Genomic DNA, 24456 nt, shown 5'->3' with positions numbered 1-24456 from the left:
AGCTCTTTTTATTTACAGCATTTCTGAAATGTTTATTCAGTTTGCCATAATGTTTTATTTACCATAATAAAGCACATCACAGTAGCCTTACTAGCACATTTGATATCACTCTTAAACATCTTTTTCATAACTTTGGTATACAGTCTTTGGATATTAAAAATAGTAAGACATCACAATTAAATTTTTTTTTTAATTTCACTAAAAATACATTTTCTGAGCTTGTTAAACCCACATATTACTTCTGAACCACTTTTCAGATCAAAAACAGTTCCAAAGCTTGCAAGATAAATGATACAATAATAAAACTTTCTCATAATTCCATATATTACTTGCTTTATTTACATTTTCTTTCATGTTCTTAGGTGGTTTGCTCTGGACCACTGATCTGGCCCCCTCCATCAAAGAACTCATCTTTCACTTGTTAGCTGAACTTTTACGGAAGATCCATCACTTGGAGCAGCGCAAGAGCCCCGCTGGACTTTCCAGCTCAATTGCTCTACTACTAAATCCCTGCCTGGCGGTACTCATGGCTCTTCAGACGGAACTCCGAAAGCTGTATGACCGGGAAACTCAGGGATGGACAACTGGAGGGGCCGGAGCAGGGGGGTCTTCATCTGGGGGTGTTGCATTGGTACTTGGAGCAGAACAAAGCCGGTTCTCCACCTACTTCGACGCTCTAATGGAGGTGTGTCTGGCTGTGGCAGAGGTGACGCTTCCCCTCAATGTTGGCAGTTCTTCAGTGGGTGCCCTATCCTCCACCAGTGCCCCTAACCTTAGTGACTCTTCATCGTCATCATCATCCTCCCCAGGCCAGACCCCACAGAGCCCAAGTCTGCTATCCAAACGTAAGAAAGTAAAGATGAAGCGTGAGAGAGCAGCAGCTGCAGTAGCAGCAGTGGTCTCTGGGAAACGAGGCAGTGGAGGAGCAAGGCTGTCAGAGAGTGACAGTGCCCTGCTGAACATAGCAGGTAGTAAACCTGAGGACATGCTGTGGTTCCATCGCTGCCTCACTCTCCTCATGATCTTACGACATCTTGCTAATAAAGACCCACAGGGTTTAAGTGTAACCAGTGACGCAGTGACGGATGCCTGTCAGGCGTTGGTCGGCCCCACTGCCCACAGTCGCTTGCTGGTGCTCTCAGGCATTCCCACACACTTAGAGGAGGCTGTAGTTCGAAATGCTATCCGCAGGGCTTGCAATGCACACGGTGGGCTCTTCAAAGATGAAGTTTTCATCCCCCTGCAGGAAGAAGACCCCAAGAAAAAATCAGGAGCTACAGTGTCAAGCCCTCAGGATGGCAAAGTGGGTCCTGAACCTGAGCGAACCTTCCCCAACAACGGGGGTCCCGAGAGTCCTGACAGCTCCAGCAGTGTCACTCCAGCTATGAGTGTGAGTGCTTCAGCTTCCACCAGCCAGACCTCCATCTGCAGTTCCTCTCAGGGAGTCTCCCGTACTGCTAGTGAACTTTCTGTTGATCAAGAGCTTTTAGCAGTTCCACCTCTCACGCCTGCTGCTGCAGCTTCTGCTATAACATACCCTCAACAGGGCCCCCAAGACTCACAGACAGTTTCTAGTCAGGAGAGTCTAGATACTTCTCTGTGCAGCACTGGAAGCCTGGGGAGTCTTGGCAGCTTGGGAGAACATCTGGACAGTGCAGAAACACCATCTGCATCGGATGGGGGCTGCATGCACACAGTCACTTCAGTGGAGAGCAATGCAGTCGTGGCCAGGCCCATCAAAGGCTATGCTGTCATTGAGGTTGGTTGATTAAGAGAATGTGAATATTCCAACTGTTGGATTTTGTTTCGGGGAAGTTAATGAATAAACCGCTGAAATTTGTTTTCTGTTAAACAGGTTCGGTCTCGAGCGAAGGTAGAAAAGATTCGTGCTAGTCTTTTTAACAGCAGTGACCTGATTGGTTTGTCCAGTCTGGGAGGTGAAGAAGAGCTAATGGAGCTGACCAATGAAGAGATCCTCACTGCTTCTAGTGTGAACCAAAGCCTGTTTGACACACAGGGAAGCTCTGCACTTGAAGATTACTTCCTGGACAAATCAATCAAAGGTTCTGATCAAATATTTACAGCATTTTCACAGTGCCATTATTCCAGCTAAAGGAATGTCTAAAATAATTTCTCTATGCTTCAAGGTGACAAGCTTGTACTTGGAGCACGAGATGTCCTCACGGATATTTTTAAAAGCTGTGTGCACTCGGAGCAGATGCTCAGCCTCACACCGGCCAAACCTGTTAAAGTGTCAGAAATTTACCTCAGCAAGGAGCAGATCAACTCTCAGACCCCTGGAAACCTATTGCATACTTTCTTCACTAATGTTGGACCGCCCAAGAAAGTGCTAGAGGACCAACTTACTCAGGTATGTGAGATATGGTGTACAATAAAAGTTAAGCATTCTTATATACAGTTAAATACCCTGCCATCTGATTTGCTTTCACCTTTAAAAAACCATGATTAGTATACATTAGAGTAAATATTGGAATTTCAAGACTGTATAGATATTTATAGTTTTAGAGTTCTCCATTTTCCTGTTTTGCAGACAATTCTTAAATCATTTTCCAAATGTCTTACCTAAGATCCTCCATTTGTGTCACATGTACATCAACATGTCAAAATACTCATTTTCTTTCAGATTCTTAGAAAGTATGGAACTCCCAAGCCAAACAAGAACAAGTACAGCAAGGCAGGAAAAGAACAACATCAAGGGAAGGTAGTAAGTACCAAGAGACCCATCACCAAACCCCCCTCCAAGGAAAAATCTGTGCTCAACAGTGTCAGGTGAGTCATTTCTGGGACATTACATCAGGAACAGGCAGGTGTGCAGGTGCATGAATACACTGACAGGATTACTGAATCTCTGTTACTTGTCTCTTACTCCTGCCAGGACTGCACTGAGTGAGAAGAAGACAGTCCTGAAGCCAAAATCTCCTGAGAAATCTCGACCTGATGAGAAAGATGTAGAGAAATCTCCTGCTAAAAAAACTGAAGGTTGGCAAAAGGAAAAAAAAATCATACACACATTACTGAATATATTTGCTAGTTGCTGCTGGGACAGGCTCCAGCCTCCCACAACCCTGCATTGGAATAAGCAGATATAGAACATTGATGGTAATAAAAAATGTACTAATCAAGGTTCAAACTGCACAGGAACACAGAACTTTAGAAGACAGTTCTGCATTTTGAAGAGCTTTAATGGCTAAAATCAGCCACAAATATTGATGACAATACCCTTTAACTAAAGCTCAGAGTTTGATATTCATTATAAATCTGAAACCTAAATGTGCTTGGGTAAACGGCTGAAATTACAGACAATTGTTTCAGTGTCCAAATAATTCAGGAACTGAATGTTTCACTACTGACTGACTAGCTCATTTCACTTTGTACTTTTGGTTGTTGTTTATATTTGGTAATTAAAATTAAGTGTATCTTGGTGTGTTTTTGGAGTTTGTCAGATAGAGCTTGCTACTATGTTGGTCTTATACCACATGAGAATAAAAATATCTCACACTCTCATTTTCCAAAGTCCCAGAGGAGAAGTACTTGACCTTGGAAGGCTTCCATAGGTTTGCTGTTGATCGTGCTAAGCAGGATGTCCGCAGCATGTGGAGGGCCATTTTGGCTTGTGGCTATGACCTTCACTTTGAAAGGTGAGACTTGGAGAGTCATGCCTTAAAAACAGCAGTTGTACAGTGTACATTTTACACCCTAAAATAAGAATCAATAAAAATGTTTAATAGCTTTATAGTAAATCACAACACTCATCTACATTTACTGTATAAACCGGTGAGGAAAAAGTCAGACCTCTTTATCTGACAGCATCTGTCCGTCTGTACTAGATGCACCTGTATAGATACTCGTCATGCCCAGAAGGCCTGTAGAAAGTGGAGCTTGGAAATGGATGTGGCACTGGTACAGTACATTAACAGACTGTGCCGTCACCTGGCAATCACACCAACCAGACTGCACCCCCATGAAGTGTACCTGGACCCCAGTGATGCTCCTGATCCACGTGTGGCCTGCCTGCTCAGTGAGTAAATTGATTGCAGTCACATAAAGCGTGTCTGTACGATTCTCCTGCAGTGATGTTTGCTTGAATCCATTCTGCATTTTTATCTTTAATATAATATATTTAATCTTTAATATAACAAGTAGTGTATTTGCTGTGTTATTACTGTTATCTAACACTTTTGTCCTTCGTTTTTTTCTACTTTTTGTTTTTTTTGTTTATAGATGTGCCTGTGGAGAGCTTGCGCTTGCGCTTTGCTTTGCTGCAGTCCCTCAACAACACCCTGGAGAGTTTCTTCCTGCCGCTGGTGGAGCTGAGACAGACACATACATATCAGAACAGCATTGCAGCACTGTTGTGTGAGGCCAAAGGTGAGCAGGATCTCAGCCCATACCTAGCAGAGACAAAAGCATCTGTGTTCATTAACTTGTTGTTAGTGAAGTAAGTGTGTTCAGCTATACAAGAATCTCACCAGTTCTGCTGTCTCTACTGGAAACAGGTCTAATCTTCTATGACACAAAGGTCACTGTAATGAACAGAGTATTGAATGCCACAGTGCAGCGAACTGCTGACCATGCTGCTCCAGAGATTACATTGGATCCTCTAGAGATTGTTGGAGGTAAGTTTTTATTTCATATTTGTTGTATGTTATTTTTCCACTTTTGCAAGAACTACAACACATCTTGACAAGCTTTCATAATGTGTATGTGGTTTTCGTTCCTCAGGGGAGATACGATCATCAGAGAACACGTATTTCTGCCAGGCAGCACGTCAGCTGTCTTGTGTACCATCATCCCAGCTCTGTGTGAAATTGGCAAGTGGAGGAGACCCAACCTATGCCTTTAACATTCGATTCACTGGAGAAGAAGTCCATGGCACAAGTTAGAATTTCTTCTTTACATCTTTATTTTTTTTAGTTTGCTGTCTGTACTGCTTTGATATCTTTTGCTTGATTTTCCCTCTCAAACCTAACTGTAGCTGTTATGTGCTTCATTCAGCAAGTCAGACGGTCTTGGAGGTTCCTCAGTCTAACTTAAAACTGGAGGAGACCAAACATTTGCAGTTGTGGCTCCTGCTCTTTAACTGTGTAGACTCCAAACAGTCTGTCGGCTTTTAAATCTACGCTTAAGACGCACTTGTTTGCCTTGGCCTTTGGCTGAGTACAGGCACCCTATTGGAGTTTTTATGTTGTACCTTTGTGTGTTGTCCCTGTGTTTTTATAATTTATTGGTTTGTGTAAAGCACTTTGGAGGCTTTGGCTGTATAAATGTGCTACATAAATAAAATTGACTTTGACATTGAGATATGTTGTCTGTCCAGGTGGCTCTTTCAGACACTTCCTGTGGCAGGTGTGTAAGGAGCTGCAGAGCTCTGCGCTTTCCCTGCTGCTACCTTGTCCCAGTGCTGCAGCCAACCGTAACAAGGTAGCATTTTTACTGTGTTCTGTTTTTTTACTAGATTTGTTCTTCCCAACAAGGCATGCCGTACTCATTATAATCTGGGCCTGCCTCTTATTGTATGAGATATCAGGATTCCCTCCCAGGTTTTGAAAAATAACTTTACATTGTTTTATATGTTAAACATGTCCAGATGGATTGCCCTGATATATTACAGTAACCACTAGTGCAGTCCCTCTAAGAATTGTATGTTTATATGATTTTATTTGGTTGTTTGCAGGGGAAGTACATCCTGACTCCATGCCCTATCAGCTATGCAGAAGAACAGTTGTTGCACTTCTTTGGTCAACTGCTAGGCATAGCCATCCGTGCAGATGTGCCACTTCCTTTGGACTTGCTTGGGTCTTTCTGGAAGGGCCTGGTGGGTGAGCCTCTCGATCCAGAGCAGGACTTGCAAGAAGCTGATATGCTGACCTATAACTTTGTCAAGAAATTTGAAAATGTAAGAAACTAATACTATATGTTCTATCACTGTGTGTCAACTCAGAAATTTACATTATATCACTTGTGCTGCTGGTGCTTCTTTTTCTTTCTTATTTTGACTAGGTAGTGTTGTGTCAGATTCCTGCTTGTACACTGGAAATAACATTTGTATGCGATTCTAGCACTAGCTTCTACACTATGTAAATATTTATATTTTGTTATGGTAGTTAATCGTAATCCACAAACAGACCAAAAACCATTAATACTTGATAAACACCTTCTGGTTTCAGCATGCTAACTAGGATTAGTTCAGAGTTCAGCAATGTAGGTACTTGTCGCACATCGCATGTTAACATACGGATCGGTGGGAATACACATATGCAATCACAATAGTAAGTGTAAAGAAGGCAAATTAAGGTCCACCATCTGTCTTTCCCTGTTATTACTGTTTTTTCCACTGGGCTTAAAATGACCTATCCTTGTTGCTGCAGGTGACAGATGAAAGTGATCTGGAGGCCCTGTGTGCTGAAATCTCCTCCCAGCACCATTCAGGTGAAAGCCCAGACTCTCCAAGCAGGCCCTGCTGTACTTTTACCTACATCACTATGACTGGAGAAGAGGTGGAGCTTTGTGAAGGAGGGCGAAGCTTAACTGTCAGGTACACTGGAGCTCAGCTGATTTCTTTGTTTTGTTTTGTGTAGATGCTACCAAAGCTGTTACCTAAAAGCCACACCACATTATAGTTTGTTCCCAATGTGTAAACTTCTTGTATGTGTGTGTTAAGCTGGGAGAACAAGGATGTGTATGCACGGGCGGTACGGAGCCTTCGTCTGAGGGAGCTGCAGAACTTGGAGTGTATGACAGCAGTGCGAGCAGGGCTCAGTTCCATCATTCCCCTGCAGCTGCTAACCATGCTTAGCCCTCTTGAGATTGAGCTTCGGACCTGCGGCCTACCTTACATCAACTTGGAGTTCCTCAAGGTATCTCAAGGCACTTTTCAGACATCATCAAGCCAATTCATTGTTATCCAATTAAAACAAATCCACATTAGTCCAAATTATAATAACATTGTTATGTTCAGCCAGCGTAACTGTGATATTTAATGCTGTGACCTCAAACACATTTGTATAATTAAAATCTGATGTCCTATCATCTGATGTCCTTTCCTATCATTCTCTTCCTTGGCAGGCTCACACCATGTATCAGGTTGGTCTGATGGAGACCGACCAGCACATAGAGTTCTTTTGGACTGCCCTGGAGATGTTCACTCAGGAAGAGCTCTGCAAGTTCATCAAGTTTGCATGCAACCAGGAACGCATCCCATTCACTTGCCCCTGCAAGGATGGAGGGCCAGACACCGCCCATGTTCCTCCATACCCCATGAAAATCGCCCCTCCTGATGGAGCTGCAGGTATTTGCTAACAAGCACCAGGTCATGGATTATGTTTGAGCACTGCTATCTCTATGTAACTGAATAAAAACATACTCATAAGTAAAGTATCAAATAATAATAAAAATAATAAAATGGTAGAAAATCAAATAAAATAAAAAAGTATGCAAGAAGAGGTTTAAGAAAGCCAAAATGTGTTTTCAGTACGGTTTTAAAGTGCTCCAAGGACTTTGCAGCTCTGACCTGGTAAGGCAAGCTGTTCCACAGTTGTCGGGCCACTTCTGAAAAGGCTCGGTCTCCCTGAGTTTTAAACCGAGCACTGGGAACAGCCAAAAGCAACTGGTTAGCAGACTATAGAGCTCTGACTGAAGAGTAAGGCTGCAGCAGCTCAGGGGCCAAACCATTCAAACATTTAAAAAACAATAAAAGAAATTTAAAATCTATTCTATAATTGACAGGAAGCCAGTGCAAAGAAGCAAGAACTGGTGATGTGGGAAAAGTACCTTTTAAAAAAAAGACAATTTTTTTTTTTTATAAATATCTACTAAAGGTAATGTGTTGTTATTTTTGAAGAACCATTTTTATTTCTATTTTTAGGTTTTAAAATAAAGAAAAACATAAAACTTTTGCAAAAAGAGGATAAATAGACTTTCTTTCATGGGATGTAGATAACTGTGGAAAATTATGTAAAAAAAAAAAAAAGCCCATAGTTTCCAACCTAATGACAAGAAAAATAGATTAAAAAAAATACTGGTACTTTTAGGGTTATTTTGTGGAAATGCAATGCAATTATTCCACGAAAAAATTAACATTTGTTATTTTTGTTCAAACCTGCTTTTGTTATTATATCTATATTTAAAAACATTTGATAGTTCTTTAGCATTTTTAGCCATTTTGGAAGGTCCAGACAGCCACTTGCTTCTGCAGACCCCTGATCTAATGCATACTTAGAGATTCCTAATGTGTGAAATTGGTTTATTTCACAAAAGTTGAATCTGTCTAAGCTGACCGAGTCATTCATGTGAGTTAATGCAGAAAGAATTTTTTAACACACTCGTATTCAGCACAGTTTATTATCATAGGACTTGTTACACTACATTTCCATGAATATTTCTACCTGTAAATTTCAAAGAGTCACAAAGAGCTCTATTATAATGATAAAAAGCATAAAGCATTTTCATTACACTTTCCTGATTGTTTTCCAGGACAGCCAGACTTGCGCTACATTCGTGTGGAAACATGTATGTTTATGGTGAAACTTCCCCAGTACACTTCTTTGGATGTGATGCTGGAGAAACTGCGTTACGCCATCCACTACCGCGAGGACCCTCTGAGCGGCTAAGAAGACTTGACAACCCAACATTCCCAATCTTTACCCAATACCTTACCCTTCCTTTAAACCCGTTCTACCCTTCACCCCCCGATTCTCCTGGACTTTCCTCAGAGACAGGCCTCTATGTGCTCTGCTGCACCGATGAGCCACAGTTATTTCTGATGGCAGTTAATGTTTTGTTCATCCCTCCATATTTCTTCCAGTTCACACAAACCCTGCATTTTGTGCTTATGCTTGACAGATATACTTTTAGGGAATTCAGGGACGATCTGAATCAGGACTGGCATTGCTAACAAGTCTGATCCTGTTGCACTGAGTTGTGAGGATGGCATTCAGGTGAAACAACTGTAAGATGTTTTGTTTTTCTTCGCCTTTACCCTTCTCTTTTTTTTTAACAGGATTGATAAGGTTCAGTCAGATATGTGAATTTAACAGCTTAATGGGATCATTTCAGCATTTTGCAGTTGCATGTTCAATTCCTGAACATATTACCATTATGAGCGTGGTCTTGGCAAAACTAGCTAATATCCAAGTTGCCCATGTAGGCAACAAACATCTCCACTCCTAATGCTTATCCCAGCTGCCTCCTTCTGTTTCCCCTCTTATAGGGGCGATGTTCCCAACTATACCTTTGCTGTACGGTCCTCAATTGAGAGGATTTTGCTGGTTGTGTGATAAGAAAAGCCACATGATTTTCATATAAAAACTTATGTTTGAGTAGGAGGTACGGTTACTCAAATAAAAAAAGGAAATGTGTGGTGATGCCTATTTTTGACCACATTAGCTAGAAGCAGGCAGATGTAAAGGAGTGCTGTACAGGATATCATGTAGTTTCAATGCCTGTTTAAAAAGAAAAAAAAGACCTGCTAATGGACAAACTAACGTATTGCCTATATAAACTGAGTACATTTTATTAAAGTCTCTGAAGAGAGGGTATTTAAGTCTGTAAGAAATCATATTAATCTATTAGTTTACAAAATTACTTTGTCTTTTTTTTGAGTAGCTGTGGCAGCATGGTAGGTAAGGTGGACTGAATGATAACTGAGGCCTGCTGGTTCAGATATACTTGCTTTTCAGGATTGTGAAACCTGTGTGGCTTTGTGAAAATGGGATGGCGATCTCATGAGCTGCTCTCCTACATTGTGTGCTACTGAATGTGCATCAATCCCACCTGCTCCCCATCTCATACAATCTACATACACTGGGGGAGTGGTGGTGGAAAATCTTGAGTTCTGCCTTGTCATAGTTTTCCTTAATGAAAGATGAACAGATTTTTTTTATATATATATATAATTTCTCCCGTAACCAAATGTTTAACTGTGTAAAAACAAATTAGAAGACATGTAAATAGACAAAAGTTATCTTTGATGGCAGGTTTTACTTGCTTCTCACTTCACCTTATGATTATGTTTTTGGTTTGCACTACTCTTCCAAGATAAGATTCTAAAATGAGCAAGATAGGTGACGTCTGTTGGATATCCAGATTGTTGTGTTGTTCTTTTTTTAATGAATTTTGGAAATACCAACAATCTTATCACCTTTGTCTTGTACTCAGATGGATTCAATTTCTTCTACTCATGGTGAAACATGTTTTCTTGTGTGAGTAAAATTGCCATTTTGCTTGGATAGAACTGATAAAACAACAGAACTGACATTTGGCAAATTATATTGCTGAATTGCTTGCAAGTTTTGTTTCAGAAGGGTGATATAGCGCTGCTAACAGGGATGCTCTCTCTTCGACTTCCTCCTCCTCTTCGGGAGGAGTACATAAGGATATAATAAGGACATATCCATAAAAAGAGGTGTTGCGATAAAATGTGTGCTGTACATTTACTTGATATTTATTATAATTATTTATGGTTGCATTAACTTAACTTTTACTGTCTTACCTCTGCACATCAGAAACGTAACATATCTAAAATGGATTATACAGATGTAAAGAATCAAAGGCATTTGAGATTTCTGTGTCATAATAAAGAAATGTCTTCATGTACAAATTCTGTTTCCATGGTGCGGTTCATTTTTTCACTTTGACCAAGACAATGTATTTCTGACTAGTTTAGTGCTTCTGAAAAAACCAAACCTGTACTGGATGCTCCAACACAAATGTGTGTTTACTCCCTTTACAGACCACTGTTGACATAAATAGAGTGCATGCATGTCACATGCCTGCACAGATGATGTACTGTATGCTCATCATGATGGATGATCACCATGAAGCATGTTTTGCTCCCTGTTGGGTGTGTTTTTTATAGAAGGACCCATGAGTGAGTGAGCTTACATCACCACTGACTGTAAACCCATGATTGCATAATAACTGTCCAGGATTTCCTGCATCTGCCTGCAGTGGGAAACCAGTTAAATCTGGTGGAGTCCAGCAAAAGTGTCAAATATCATTTCTTTTGAAATGCTGACAATAAAGAATTAATTTATTTAAAATGTAACAACAATTAGTTTAAAATATGTAGTTTTAATGGAAGTCAGTGAGGCAAGTATCTGATGGTTAAAATATACTAATGACATCAAATTATTATTTTTTGCTAATCTTTGACATGTCCAAGACTCTAATCACCAAAGCCCCACCCTTGTAATATTTATATAAATATTTAATGTTTTGTATGTACTATAAATTTAAAATATTTAAATAATTAATCTGGAATTTAAAGGGTTAACAGCCTTAAAATAACAGAATTTTTGGTAGTTTTGAGCAGGTATGAATGTGTTAGTGATTCAAGTCCCCATAGGGAGTTTCTGACACTACATAAAAAATACAAATGGAATAAAATCAGTGTTTTTGTTTTTTTTGTAATGAATGAGCTAGTAATTCAAATATTCAAACTGACATTTAAAGGGTTAAAAATCCAAAAAATGATTGAATGTTTGGTATTTTTGAGGAGGACAGATTTTTCTATTATTTATATTAAAAGAAGCTGAAAAAATATTGATGTATGTTTATTTTTGTGGCAGTTTTTGTGCGTGGACACTTTTGGCCATTAAGGTCACCAGAGTAATAAATTTCAGGAGGGCACGAGGGTTAAAGAACAGCAAGTGCTGGGCCAGGCCAGTTCTAGCTGGATTTGTTGTCGTGTTCCTCTCAGAGGTCATTTAGTTTCTTCAGATCCTTTACACTATGTCCTTTATTACACAAGCAATGCATTAAAAGCAGTGTATGAAGTTGCTGTTGTATATTTCTCTGTTCAGAATCTGTATTTCTTGGACACTTTTTGCTGAAGAGTAGCAGTGTTGTTAAAGAGGCTGGAAAAAAAAAACAATTTACCCTTTATTATTTGAATTTCCCTGTATTTTTAAGTATATAAATCCATCTCAAAACAAAATCTAAAATAATAGTTAAAAAGAACTCCAGGAATTTCACCAGCAGTTTGACTTGTTGGTTTCAAAAGAACTAATGGACTGATCTTCAAACACAGCTGCCTCTATTTCTGACGTCAAGCTCTTCTACCCCACCCTTCTCTGAAGACTCCGTCCAATGAGCAGCTAAGAAAAGGACCCCATCCCTAACAACCCACCCAGTTTACACACTGAGAAGTTAATTTAAAATGTATGGAGATGTCTTCTCCGGTCTGTTGCTCTGTGCTTTGACAAAAGTTAAAACTTTTAACAGCTCAACGATTCAGGAGAGTTTAGAATCAACATTCTGCCCCTAATTGAGGCATTTTATCGTTTTAAATGTCAAATTATAATAAATATGAAAGTGCTTCACATAGCCAAATTAATAGGATATATACAATATATAATATATAAGATAGGCTTTATTTCTTTCCTGACATGTTTAATACAGATATACAACATAGATTACGATCTTAATGGTGAGTTTAATTTATACTAGTAATAAGTATTTGGTCAATTTTAAAAGAAAGATTCTTTTTTCTTTACATAAACAGTTTTTCCCACCATACAGCTTCATACTGAACTGATTATTTCACAGTATCATCAAATTATAGCTTTATTTACCTCAGACTTAACTGATATTCATTTAGTCCATTGCTTTTGGAAGATATTAGACTATATGATACTCTCACACACAAATACACCTGGACTTGTCTGTAATGACTGAGGTTTATGTTGTGAGGAAGTGGTATTTTATATAGTAAGTCAGACAGATGATTACAAGGCAGAGAAATAGACTTAACAGAATTTATTTATTTTTAAATACATTCAAAATAAAAAAAAAGCAGAACAGCAATATAGAAGAAGTTTTACAAAGTAAACACACTAAGCACAACTACAAGTGCAAACTCGGTGCGTTGGTGTTATTTTTCATTTTTTAAAAACACTTTAAATGGAAAGTTGTTTAGTCAAAAATGAACTCTACTTTCTTCTCTCTTTTTTCCCCCCTTTCATTTTTAAATAAAATTTTAAAAAGATCCCCTAAGCTGCACACCATTATTCTTGTCAGTCTCTGTGCTCATGCGAGTTTCTGTCTGGAATGATTTGGTCTGTGGAGCACATGAGTAACAGGGTTTAAGGACTGAGGCCAGCTAATGAAGAAAAAGAGAAAAGGTCAGGAGGACCCGAGGTAGACACTAGATAATGCCAAGCTGTTTTTTTAGCATCTTCAGCTGTTCCATGCTGATGTTGTTTCCACCGCACACCACAACCACCACAGGGCCCAGATGCCATGCCAGCTTGCCCTCCTCCTGCAGCCTTCTGATAATGTCACTGTACACGGCTGCAAGGGCAGCGCCACAGGCAGGCTCCACCAGGATCTTCTCATCATCTGCAAAAGAGAGGATACCAAGAGAGATCAGTTTCATGGCTGACTGTCGCTGCTTCAGATCTGTGGCTCAGGAATATGTTGTTCTCACCTACAAAGCGCTCCACAGCTTTTACAGCCTCCTGGTCTGTGACAACTTCTGAGAAAACCGTGTGCTTGCCCAGCAGCTTCATAGTCTGTGCAGAAACCCTTGTCAGGCCCAGTGTGGTTGCAACACTACAGGGCCAAACATGAAATCAGTTTTTAGCCCAGGAATAGTAAATGTAGGCCATTAAAGCTGAATTATATCATTACTTGGAAGCATTTTTAATAAGATTGTACCTTGTAATAGCAGGTAAAGTGACAAGCTTTCCAGCCTTTATGGCTGCATTGAGACTGTGTGCTCCCACAGTTTCCATGGCTACAATGGGGACATCAGCCCAGCCAGCACGATGCAGTCCCTCCACAACTCCGTTGAGCAGGCCTCCACCTCCTACTGACAGCACTATTGCTCCAGGTTTCTCCTTCAAGTCATGCTCCAACTCCTTCACCAGAGATGTATGGCCTTCCCTTTACACACAAGCACAACCCGTCAGTTTCTACAGATTTAACACAGCCTGTGCATGCTGCATCTTGATCATCCTTGTCTTTCAAAGCAGTGTTCCTCCTAAAATGCTGGTGTGTTGTGAAATGCTGATCATATATTGAGTAGTTCACAACTGCACTCCTGTATGTCGTTTTGACACTTGGACTAATGTATAAGTAAATCATCTGACAACCCCTCAAGGTAAGCTCTCTGATAACGTACCTTCTATCTGACATATTACCTCATTCAGCTTCTGCATCTGTTCTTTGTATGGAAGACATCACATGGTAAGACAGGCGCTGCTATCAGTCATACACATACTCTTCATCTCCTGACGGCTTGGATTTCTACACACTGACATGTACATAATAATGTCAGCCCAATGCTAGGCTGAGATGTCTCACCAGATCAGGGGATCATCAAAGGGAGAGATGAATATCCAGCCAGGGTTGTTTGCCACGAGCTGCTGTCCATATTCAATGCTTTCATTCAGAGCCTAAAAAAAGGCAAGATGCAGCTTCATTTAATCTGCACAGTTGCTCCTTACTCTGGTTGGATGTCTGTATTTGTCCATGAATCTATTAGAATGCTTTAAGTGGTTGTAATCTTTGTTAATTCTTGGATAATTCATACTTTTGTTTTTGTTTTTCTGAATGAAAATACAAAAGAATAATCAATTTGCTCAAATGTAAATAAACTACTATTTGCGAACATGTATCTTTAGTAAAAGAATACCTCACACAAGGTTTCTAACCTTGCCATGGATGACAACAGTAGCTCCCTCATCTTTCAACCTTTCTACTGTTGGGTTTGGTGTGACACTTGGAACCACAATGGTTGCAGGTACCCCAAGCTGGCGAGCAGAATAAGCAGCTGCCATACCAGCATTTCCTCCTGAGGGTGTCAAAACTGTCAAACTGACACATCTGAACATAGCAACACGGTCAAGAAAATGTGGAAGGTATTTCATTCTTACCTGAACAGCAGACAAATCGCTCACAACCCCGCTCTGCCCACTACAAAGAGACATACACAAAAAACCTCATTAACAAAAGTTCACAATGAGACAGAATTCAGACTTGAGAACACCTTCTTAAAACTGGTCATGCTGGTTTCTTCTGATTGGTTCTAAGTTATCACAGTCATGTTTTTAACAGTAACATCCTCTTTTGAAAAACAACAACAACATTAACATTAAACCACTCACAGTTTTACAGAGGTGACCAATGCCTCTAATCTTAAATGATCCTGTTGGCTGAGATGAATCCAGCTTGATATAAACAGACGTCCCAGCCACCTTGGTCAGAGCGAGGCTCTGCCTCACTGGAGTGGCCACATGAAGCGATTGTTGGGTTTTCATCTTTTTGCTGTATGGACAGGGTAAAGAAATGTTTTTGAGGAGACAGGGTCCACATAGTTAAAAACAACAAGTTAATGCATGAAAGATTTGTAAAGCAAGTATGGAGATGATTGAAACTTTAATTGATTCTTTTTTTTTTTTTTCTTAGTGATTATTATGAGCATGTTTTAACTTACCAGACTCAGGTGGAGGACAAGTAAACAAACCTGGCTGGATATCAGGGATCCCAAATTGTTTTATTCTTAAGCCTCTTGCTGGCTAAATTAATATATACCTGCTTTTATGTGGGCTTGCCAAAGGAGGCACAACTCCGGACCAATCAGCTGTCAGAACTCTGACATCAGACCCCTCCCAGTAACCAAGAGAATGGGACAGACCAAAGATCAACGCAATTACTCGATTAATTTCACCCCTTTTCATCAAGCTTGGAGCTGTTATTTGAGGACGTGTCAGGAGATGATGTAAAATTGCATTTGCTGTTTGTCCTGTACTGGTCAGAGTCCGGATGGGTTGTTTACTTAATGAACAGACCTCTTGTTTACATAGATAAAAAATAAATTTTATTATCATATACTTTATTATCATGAACCTCTTCATGCATCACAGTTTCATATTGTTCTTGCGTCGTTTAAAACAATGCCTGGCATTTTTGCTCGGTCATCTGCATGTTCTCTCCCCTCTAAAGGAACTGTGCGCGCAGCTGCGCTACCAAAAGAGTCGCGACTATTTTAGCACCGAACTTCAGCTACCAAAAGCGGGCTCCGGTTGCCTCAGAGTGGACGGTTCAAACCTGATTGATCCGGTGTTCAGGATCAGTCAGACACAAGGCTGTAAAATGTCAAGTTGGCGGCTAGAAATAAATATCTGAACTATAAACAAACTAATAAATTCATCTACTGCTGCCTGTTGTAATTCTCTATTGGAGAGTTCAGGCTTTATGAAACATTCATGTTCATAAACAATATTTACCACTATCAACTGAATCTGATATGTCCAACTGTAGATGAAAGTATATCACTGATTGTAAAGGTGAAACAAGTTCTTCATTTATTTAAAAATATTTATTTTTCAGTTTTTTCCCCTTAAGACTATAGAATAGACAAAATATGACCAAAGGTGAGAAAAAAGAACATCACTGAAGCCATGTGGTTACTTTTTTTAAGTAGCTAATTTGAGTAAATATTTCCTTCTCTGTGTGCATGTGTTATACATTTTTTCCTTCACAGGCATTTGCTTATAAAAGTTAAAGTAGAGTCAATGACAATTCAGTTTGTTTTTAATATTTTGATAAAAGCCCTGCCAGCATCACAACTACGCCAGTTTGTAGGTGCGATAGCATCAGTCCCATTTGTGCTTTTCCTTCAGTAACATTCTCAAATGTATTTTTGTGAAAAATACTAGTGGATGTTTTCCATTTCTAAGTCAGAGGCAATTGTATAGTAGGTGTTTTGGGGGCTAATGGTGTCTTCATGAAGGATTTTTACACCATCTGGTGGCGAGGATCTGATCACACACATGATGTATTTTCAGTTTTGGAGCATCATTGACTGTGTTGACATTGGTCTGGTTTATTTCCTGATGACACTGACAAAATCGTTATTTTAGGTTTATGCTAGATACATATATGTAGTTTTTCATATATATACAGACGTGGAAAAAATTGTTGGTACCCTTCGGTTGATGAAAGAAAAACTCCCAATGCCCACAGAAATAACTTGAATCTGACAAAAGTAATAATAAATAAAAATTCTATGAAATTTAATAAATGCAAGTCAGACATTGCTTTTCAACCATGCTTCAACAGAATTATTTAAAAAAATAAACTCATGAAACAGGCCTGGACATAAATGGTGGTACCCCTAGAAAAGACTGAAAATAATGTGACCAAAGAGACATGTTAATCCAAGGTGTGTCCAATAATTAGCATCACAGGTGTCTACAATCTTGTAATCAGTCAGTAGGCCTATATGTAGGGCTACAGGTAGTCACTGTGCTGTTTGGTGACATGGTGTGTACCACACTCAACATGGACCAGAGGAATCTCAGGAGATTATAAAGAAAATTATAGACAGCTAAAAACACCCAAGAATGGCTAAGAGGAAAACACTGGACTATTCTAAAGTGGCCTTCTATGAATCCTGACCTAAATCCTATTGAGCATCTTTGGGAGGAGCTTAAACATGCCGTCTGGAAAAGGCACCCTTCAAACCTGAGACAACTGGAGCATTTTGCTTATGAGGAGTGGGCCAAAATACCTGCTGAGAGGTGCAGAAGTCTCATTGACAGTTACAGGAATTGTTTGATTGCAGTGATTGCCTCAAAAGGTTGTGCAACAAAATATTAAGTTAAGGTTACCATCATTTATGTCCAGGCCTGTTTCATGAGTTTATTTTTTTTAAATAATTCTGTTGAAGCATGGTTGAAAAGCAATGTCTGACTTTCATTGGTTAAATTTCATAGAATTGTTATTTATTATTACTTTTGTCAGATTCAAGTTATTTCTGTGACCATTGTGAATTTTTCTTTCATCAACCGAAGGGCACCAACAATTTTTTCCACGTCTGTATATATTTACAAACTGCAGAAAATTATTAATGTGAGGTTAATCTTAAAGGAATTACATCTTAAATGCCCTTTAAGATACAAAGCAGAAAAGTTTTAAAAGATTTTTGGGAGTGTTGGGAGACTTGCTTCATTGCTTAAAGACCATAAGGAACTTGTTAGTTGTGAGGATACAGACAGACTTAATTTGTGAAAGACAAAAAGCTGTAGATCAGGGGTGTTCAGCTCTGGTCCTTGATGGCGAAAATCCTGCAGGTTTATTTATGCTTCCCTGCTCCAACACACCTAACTAAAATTAATGAGTTATTGTGGAGAACTTAGTAGGCTGTTTGATCCATTTAAGTCAGATGTGTTGGGGCAGGGAAACACTGAAAACTTGCAATTAACATAGGACCTGTGATTATAGGATCTGTTGCATAAGTTGTTTGATAGTTAAGCAACACATATTGGTCAAAGATCTAGACTGGGCAAAAAGACTGGTTATTGGTCACTTGTTATAGTGATATCTCATAAAATCCTAAAAATATTTTACTGGTATTTCAGTCAAGTCAGACTTATTAAGATGAAGTGTCAAGACAGAGTACAGATGATCTAATTTTGGTGTGTCTTGTGTATATTAGAGCAGAATGTGCATGTATTCATCTGACATGACCATTTTATAAACAAATGGGATTTTGTTACCTGGTTTGTTTATGTTAAAATCCATTGTACATGTCACTTGTTGCAGTCAAAGATGGAAAGGGGCACATATTTTGCAAACTAATTTATAGGATGTATTGTTTGGCCAGATAGCAGTATATATGGCTGTCAAATGGTGTATTTTCTATTTCTACTTTATACTGTTAAAGATAGCAGGAGTTGGAGCATGCCCATTGCCAAAGTGCAAGAAGTTGGGGAGGTTTACACCTTGGACAGAATGAAGGCTGTCATGGGACTGACATAAGCAGACATGCAAAAACACACTTCAATAAGCCTTCCATCAACCGTGGAAAGAGCCTACCAAGAGCACAATCCATGGAGTAGGAGGGTGCTCTTTGAAAACATACACACTCTTGACAACGTCCCAGCTGAGAAATGTCATCTAAAAACTTAATTATGATCTTTGGATCACAAATTTTAAATTATGATAAAGTAAATACTAATCCAGCCCCAGCTATTGACATGAAATACAAAAAGTAATAATTGACTTTTCTAATCATTCCACAGCATTTTCATTTCAAAATGCAGAGGTGGCCGTTTCCATTTTCACCTCTGACCTTACAAAATCTTCGTACGGCAGTGACACACGTTATTTAACCAGATTTTCCAATATGCTTTAAAACGCGTTTAGTATTCACATTTATGAACAGTGTTTATTCATAACACTATTTTCATATCCTGACTCAAACTCTCACAGACTTTCCTGCTTCTGTGTGCACAGCAGCACTCAAAAAATCCGCTATGGCAACAGAGGGAAAAAAAGACAGGAAAAAAAGGGAAAAGATTTGACAACATGGCGCACTTTCCTTGAAGAAAGTTTCTCTTGAACGGCACACAGCTCAATTTTGTGGACTTCCTCGCGTTTTTACGACTCTCTCGCCGAAAAAATTAACTTTTTGCGCAAATTTGGACGACTTCTTGATGCACAAAAAGTCGACACAAAGTCTTCAAAGAGTGTGATGGGATGAGAGCGATAACCGTCGCACAAACCAACGCAGTGAGACAGGATGGAGAAACAAGCGACTCTGAAAGAAAAGGTAAACAGGTTTCTAGCATATTTTGTGATGTGACCTGTCACCTCTGCCAACTTGCTGGTATTTTATTGTTCGGCGTTTCTCTCTTTTTTTATACCCCCGCGTTCTGGGCAGGAAATACCAAATGACCATTCCTGCTAAAACCTCGTAAAAAACCTCTATCGATTTTCCAGTCATGCATTTTGAGCTGCACAGGGAATGTGTGGGCTCTCCTGGAGCACACCATAACCAGCATAAATGTGGCTCTTTTTGTTTGCCAGTGGAAGATCATAGAAGACAGGCCACATTGACTTAGTCTTACATTATGAAGCCTGCACTGCTAATAATGTAGCAGAAAGTTTGTCTGCACTGCCATGAGCAAATCCACATAATCCCTCCCTAACAAAACTGTTAATATGTGCAATCCAGGCTATATTTGTCTTTGGAGAACAGAGTGAATCTCTGTTTCTGTCTCCTTATGATCACGGTGGTAGTGTGTGTATTGGTGCAGGCTCTCATTATCTCTCCACCCTTCCTGCTGAGTGCTACCCACATACAGAAGGCAACCCCTAGACTATCGAAGCAGATTCCTACAAAAAAGAGAGAAAAGCTGCATGCTCATGAGCCTTGGAAGCTCTAATCTATAATAGATGCATCTCCTGACACTTCTTACCTTTGCATGTAGGCATGGGTGACAGATGCCATCCTTTGCTACCCTGTTTGTCTATTACTAAGAGGTGGGGTGCCTTTCTGTGGCACTGTTTTTAAATCCGCTCCATACACACAGCACACAGGTGATTACAGCATTATTTTGATTTTGCTAATCCTCTGGACACATTAAACTTAACCCCTTTCCAACAGAAAATATGCTTCCACTTTTGTTAATGATAGAGGAGCCAGTTAAAGTGGGAAAGATTAAGGGTAAAAAGTGCATGAAAACTGATGGTTGATACTGTATTTTAGCTTGATGTTGAATCTACTTGATACCCAAAGACCTCATTTTGGCTGCTTCTCCTCTCTGGGCCTCTGGAAGTAATTACCAAGCCTGCCCTGTCCCAGAATTCAGCTGGAGGAGGTGTGGTGAGAAAGAGGTATGGTGGAAGCGGGTCTAAGGAGCATACTGTCTGAGATGAATTTCATAATTCAGCAATACAACTGTTTACTGTTCACAACACTCTCCTACCTACCATCATGTCAGTCATTACTGGTTATATGAGGTAACTAGAAGACTAGAGTTTGTGTGTTATTTAAGGGGTGGGAAAACATGACTTGGTCTAAGCCAGGAATAAACTTAATCAGTATGTTTAAATTGCTATATGTCCAAATGTGTGCTATTATTTAATCTGTATTTTAGAATGAGATTTTCTTTGGGCTTCAATCATTTGTCTGTGACTTCAAATCATGATTCGTGTCATGTTAAAACACAAAATACAAAATTATGAAAACAAAACATATGAACCATGGCCTTTTTTTTTTTTTTTTTGGCAACAGACAGTAACATTGCCATAACAGGAAGATCACAGGTGGAACAGATAACGCTAACATAGGCTTTGTTAGTTTACTTTCTCAGTGAGCTTCAGGACCAACGTATCTATATTTGTTTGGTTGCTCTGCATGAGATGAGTGAATTTGGCATACATTCTTTGTCATACGCTGTTTTTTAATAACATTCTGCTCCGGCCTTCATTAACATTCCCTCACACTTCCGCTGCGTGTTCCAACTGCTGTTGTCCTGCCAATGGACAGCAGACATTTTGGCATGTCAAATCAGCCCAAGCTCCGGAAAAAAAAAAAAAAAAAATCTATCAAGCACAGGTTTTACAGGCTTCCTAGTGCACATGTTGGCTCATTGTCATGGAAGCTTGATGGAACAGAGCCCTCGTTAATAAAATTAGTTTCACCTGTGCTGCTGTGCAAAAGCTCTACTGAATGCCTTTAACTGTAATATTTTTTTTTTATTCAGAGTGATTACAACTCTTCCTCTCTTACTCTGTTTCTACAGTTTTCGATCTTCGACTCCCGGGCAGCGGGCAGGCCTGTCCGGTGCGTTGCTGGAGACGATGGTGTCAGGTGTGGTCTCAACAAAGCAGAGTTCATGGAGAAGGTGCAGCAGAGCAATGAGGCGTGCCAGCGAGGCGACTTTCAGGCGGCTGTCCGTTTGTACAGCGATGCGTTGCAAGCCGACCCGCAGAACTGCATCCTGTTTAGCAACCGTTCAGCAGCTTTTCTCAAACTGGGCCAACACCAAGCAGCTCTGTGTGATGCTGAAAAAGCTTGTGAGCTTAATCCCAAATGGCCAAAGGTAAGTGTGCCTCAAAGGTTTAAACTCTGGATTAGCTAATATTGTAAACTTTGTGCTGCAAAAGATAAACTTTCTGTGTTTAAGAATACAAATTATTGACTGGAACACTAATAAAGTATCACTGATAGAAATGATCATTTTTAGGCCTAAATCCAGTTTGGGGGCTTTGATGTCCATATAACTGCAAATGGAGCATCATCTGGACTTAGCTTACATCGAAATGAGGCAGAGCCCTTTCTAAGACGTGTCAAACTTGTTTTTGGTGTAAGGGTTGTAAGGAGTGTGTAAAGATGTAAGAACTGCTAATGAAAGTTACAGTTTTGTCAATTTAAGCACAAATAACTACTAGTAATAAGATAGCATCAGTTATATTAGTGTTCTTGCATGAGATGTGGATTTGTGTTTGTTTTTTCTAAGAAGGAGTTACTTTATCTTCAGTTCAAAGCGTTTCAAATTTCAATCACATTTTCACATCTCAGCTGTCTTCTCTTGGCCGGTGATCAATACAAACTTTTCTGGGGTCTTGTCTTTGATCTTGTCCAGGCCATGAGCACTAACCTGTAATAGATTTCACATTACTCAGCCACAGAGACCACTAGGAGACCAATTCATCTCAGTGATAGAAAAGCATTGATTTCATGATTTAGCATGGAGGGATACTTTTGTCTTTAAAGAGAGAGATTGATGATAATGTGGTAGAGTGGTATTGACGATAATTTGTCGCTACCATCGATGCATCAGAAGCCACCTCTTCATTGATCTGGGGTCATGTACCTACAGATGCTCAGGTAGGTTTCCTCTTCTGTGTCATTACGACAGGACCTGAGATACTGTCAGTTTGTGTTTCCTGTAATGATAATGTTGTTTTTGCCTCATGTCTCATAAATAGAAGTATTATCCATTTTAAATCTAATACTTCTGTTTCCTTTTCCTCACTATTTTTCTTCAAATTTGTGTTGCTTTACATGTAAAAATTTCATCAAGATATTATTTCTATGCAACATTTTCTACAGTATGATCACATTCATGCAGAACTTAAGGCAATGTGACCAAACTATAATTGAAAATCATTGCCAAATTCATTCTTCTCTTCTTTATATGCTATTCAAGCACAATGAACTCTTTGTGGTCTGACTGGGGGATGGGCTGTGAAGCTCTGCCTATTTTTGGATGTGCTGCCTGACATCTTTGACTCTTTTGCTCAGGTTTGGTGTTATCATTCCTAGTGTCAATGTATAGCTTGACCCTTGTGTTTTACTTTGCAACATGAGACAAAGAGATTAATATGTCTGCGGTATTGACATCTTTACAGATTCTCATATTTCAGGTTAAGTTTCCAGAGTCTCCACTAGGGGTCACTCTTGTCAAACAGGAGTGTTTGGTTTGTGTATGAGAAAATGCAGTCAACCAACGTAATTTCCAACATGCTTTTTCTCTATATTTAGTGGAGCCAAAGGAAACTAAATGAACATTGTGACTGGCTTTTATCTTTATGGTGGAAAAGTACTTAAACCTGTATCACTACTTTAGAACAAGAGTCAAAGCTCACAAAAAAATCTGTCTTCCTTTTCATTTTTCTTCAATATGCAATTTTGTGTATTCATATGCACTATATATGATTTATAGTAACAATATGTATTACAACTTGTATTCAGTCAGTGCTTCCTTACAGAATCAATTAGTACTGGTGGTCTCGCTTTGGCCTCAGGGAAAGAGAAGGTTGGTGTTTCGCAGTCCGTCTGCCATGCCTGAATGTTTGATGAAGGAACAGGGATTAAATCACAGGAGTGTGCTGGCATTCAGATCCTGTGTGAGTACATAATATCATCAATCATTCCTCCCTATGACTGCACTTCTGCATTGGCCCATCAACCATTGACAGGCATGGTGTTGCTGCCCCAAGCACCAGCGAGCAGCCCACCCTCCTGAAGCCCACAGCCAGCCTGTGAAGGAACTCCCTGTCTAATCTGTCAGTTTTCCCCGCTTTAACTGCCAGAGAACACACTCTGAAACAAGCAAGAAAATGTGTGGTTAAATGACCCAAGACAGCTTTAGGCCCTTTGTGCCTCTCCCTCTTACTGAATATAAAAAGCCTAAATGAGAACAAAATAGAGTGCCATTTTGTAGACAAGGACACATTTCTGTGTCTGTTCACATTTAGTTTTCTGTGAGCCAGTGTGGGATGGAAACTGGGATAAAATGGGGGGGATAAGCTAGCTTCTCTTCCTGTGCTTCATTAATTTTGAAGCACAAAAAGAATGGCACTATTGCAACCTCCTGTACTTAAGCTTTTTGATAGATGTATGTGTCATTTATCTTTGATGGAAAATATTTCAGCATCAATTTGTACTGAGTACTTTGTAATTCTTTGATGTACCTCGAGAGCCTTTTAGGTCCACATGAGTGACTGAGACGACAGCACTGAATCCCAGTCTATTCTGCTCCTCCATCTGGTCCCTCCCTCTCAAGGCTGCTGTTCCAGTGACATGTTAAACAAACAGTCCTTTCTGCTATCACTCTCATTCTCCAGCTTGAGCGCTGACAGGAGAGTTTCCAGGGAACCAAAAGAAAACTGGCACTGCAGTGTCAGGGGAAACAG

The 24456-nt window shown here is 39.7% G+C and overlaps 3 protein-coding genes across 6 annotated transcripts in view; 2 read left to right on the top strand and 1 right to left on the bottom strand.

Moving 5' to 3' along the window:
* Positions 1-11119, top strand: part of LOC121648494 (probable E3 ubiquitin-protein ligase HECTD4) — a 36700-nt gene extending 25581 nt beyond the window's left edge. For all 3 annotated transcript variants that reach the window (XM_041998675.1, XM_041998674.1, XM_041998676.1), the window contains 16 exons: positions 363-1759; positions 1856-2063; positions 2148-2371; positions 2645-2790; positions 2897-3000; positions 3536-3659; positions 3849-4039; positions 4243-4389; positions 4518-4637; positions 4744-4899; positions 5339-5442; positions 5696-5917; positions 6390-6556; positions 6683-6878; positions 7087-7309; positions 8494-11119. In XM_041998675.1, coding sequence (XP_041854609.1) covers positions 363-1759; positions 1856-2063; positions 2148-2371; positions 2645-2790; positions 2897-3000; positions 3536-3659; positions 3849-4039; positions 4243-4389; positions 4518-4637; positions 4744-4899; positions 5339-5442; positions 5696-5917; positions 6390-6556; positions 6683-6878; positions 7087-7309; positions 8494-8630 — 3866 coding nt within the window. In that variant the 3' untranslated portion in view covers positions 8631-11119. The remainder of the gene's footprint in view (positions 1-362; positions 1760-1855; positions 2064-2147; positions 2372-2644; positions 2791-2896; positions 3001-3535; positions 3660-3848; positions 4040-4242; positions 4390-4517; positions 4638-4743; positions 4900-5338; positions 5443-5695; positions 5918-6389; positions 6557-6682; positions 6879-7086; positions 7310-8493) is intronic.
* A 1525-nt stretch (positions 11120-12644) lies between these two features.
* Positions 12645-15811, bottom strand: LOC121649058 (L-serine dehydratase/L-threonine deaminase-like). The gene is made up of 8 exons (XM_041999589.1): positions 15458-15811; positions 15129-15288; positions 14898-14937; positions 14676-14815; positions 14326-14417; positions 13678-13905; positions 13448-13572; positions 12645-13359 (listed from the first exon to the last, which is right to left on the bottom strand). The coding sequence occupies exons 2-8, from the start codon at positions 15279-15281 to the stop codon at positions 13166-13168; spliced, it is 972 nt and encodes a 323-aa protein (XP_041855523.1). The 5' UTR covers positions 15282-15288; positions 15458-15811; the 3' UTR covers positions 12645-13165.
* Positions 15812-19287: 3476 nt separating this feature from the next.
* Positions 19288-24456, top strand: part of LOC121648922 (tetratricopeptide repeat protein 28-like) — a 190354-nt gene continuing 185185 nt past the window's right edge. For both annotated transcript variants that reach the window (XM_041999400.1, XM_041999399.1), the window contains exons 1-2: positions 19288-19579; positions 21558-21857. In XM_041999400.1, coding sequence (XP_041855334.1) covers positions 19550-19579; positions 21558-21857 — 330 coding nt within the window. In that variant the 5' untranslated portion in view covers positions 19288-19549. The remainder of the gene's footprint in view (positions 19580-21557; positions 21858-24456) is intronic.

This window comes from Melanotaenia boesemani, chromosome 11 (genome assembly GCF_017639745.1).
Source record: "Melanotaenia boesemani isolate fMelBoe1 chromosome 11, fMelBoe1.pri, whole genome shotgun sequence".
NCBI classification, from domain to species: domain Eukaryota; kingdom Metazoa; phylum Chordata; class Actinopteri; order Atheriniformes; family Melanotaeniidae; genus Melanotaenia; species Melanotaenia boesemani.
This window is presented reverse-complemented; position numbering and strand designations above follow the sequence as displayed.

Coding starts and splice junctions, on each gene's coding strand:
- LOC121649058 (XM_041999589.1), bottom strand. CDS start 15,281: ATGAAAACCCAACAATCGCTTCATGTGGCCACTCCAGTGAGGCAGAGC. Junction 13,906..14,325: donor TTTGATGATCCCCTGATCTG/GTGAGACATCTC, acceptor TTGTGTGTAAAG/GGAAGGCCATACATCTCTGG. Junction 13,360..13,447: donor AGCTGTGGAGCGCTTTGTAG/GTGAGAACAACA, acceptor TCTCTTTTGCAG/ATGATGAGAAGATCCTGGTG.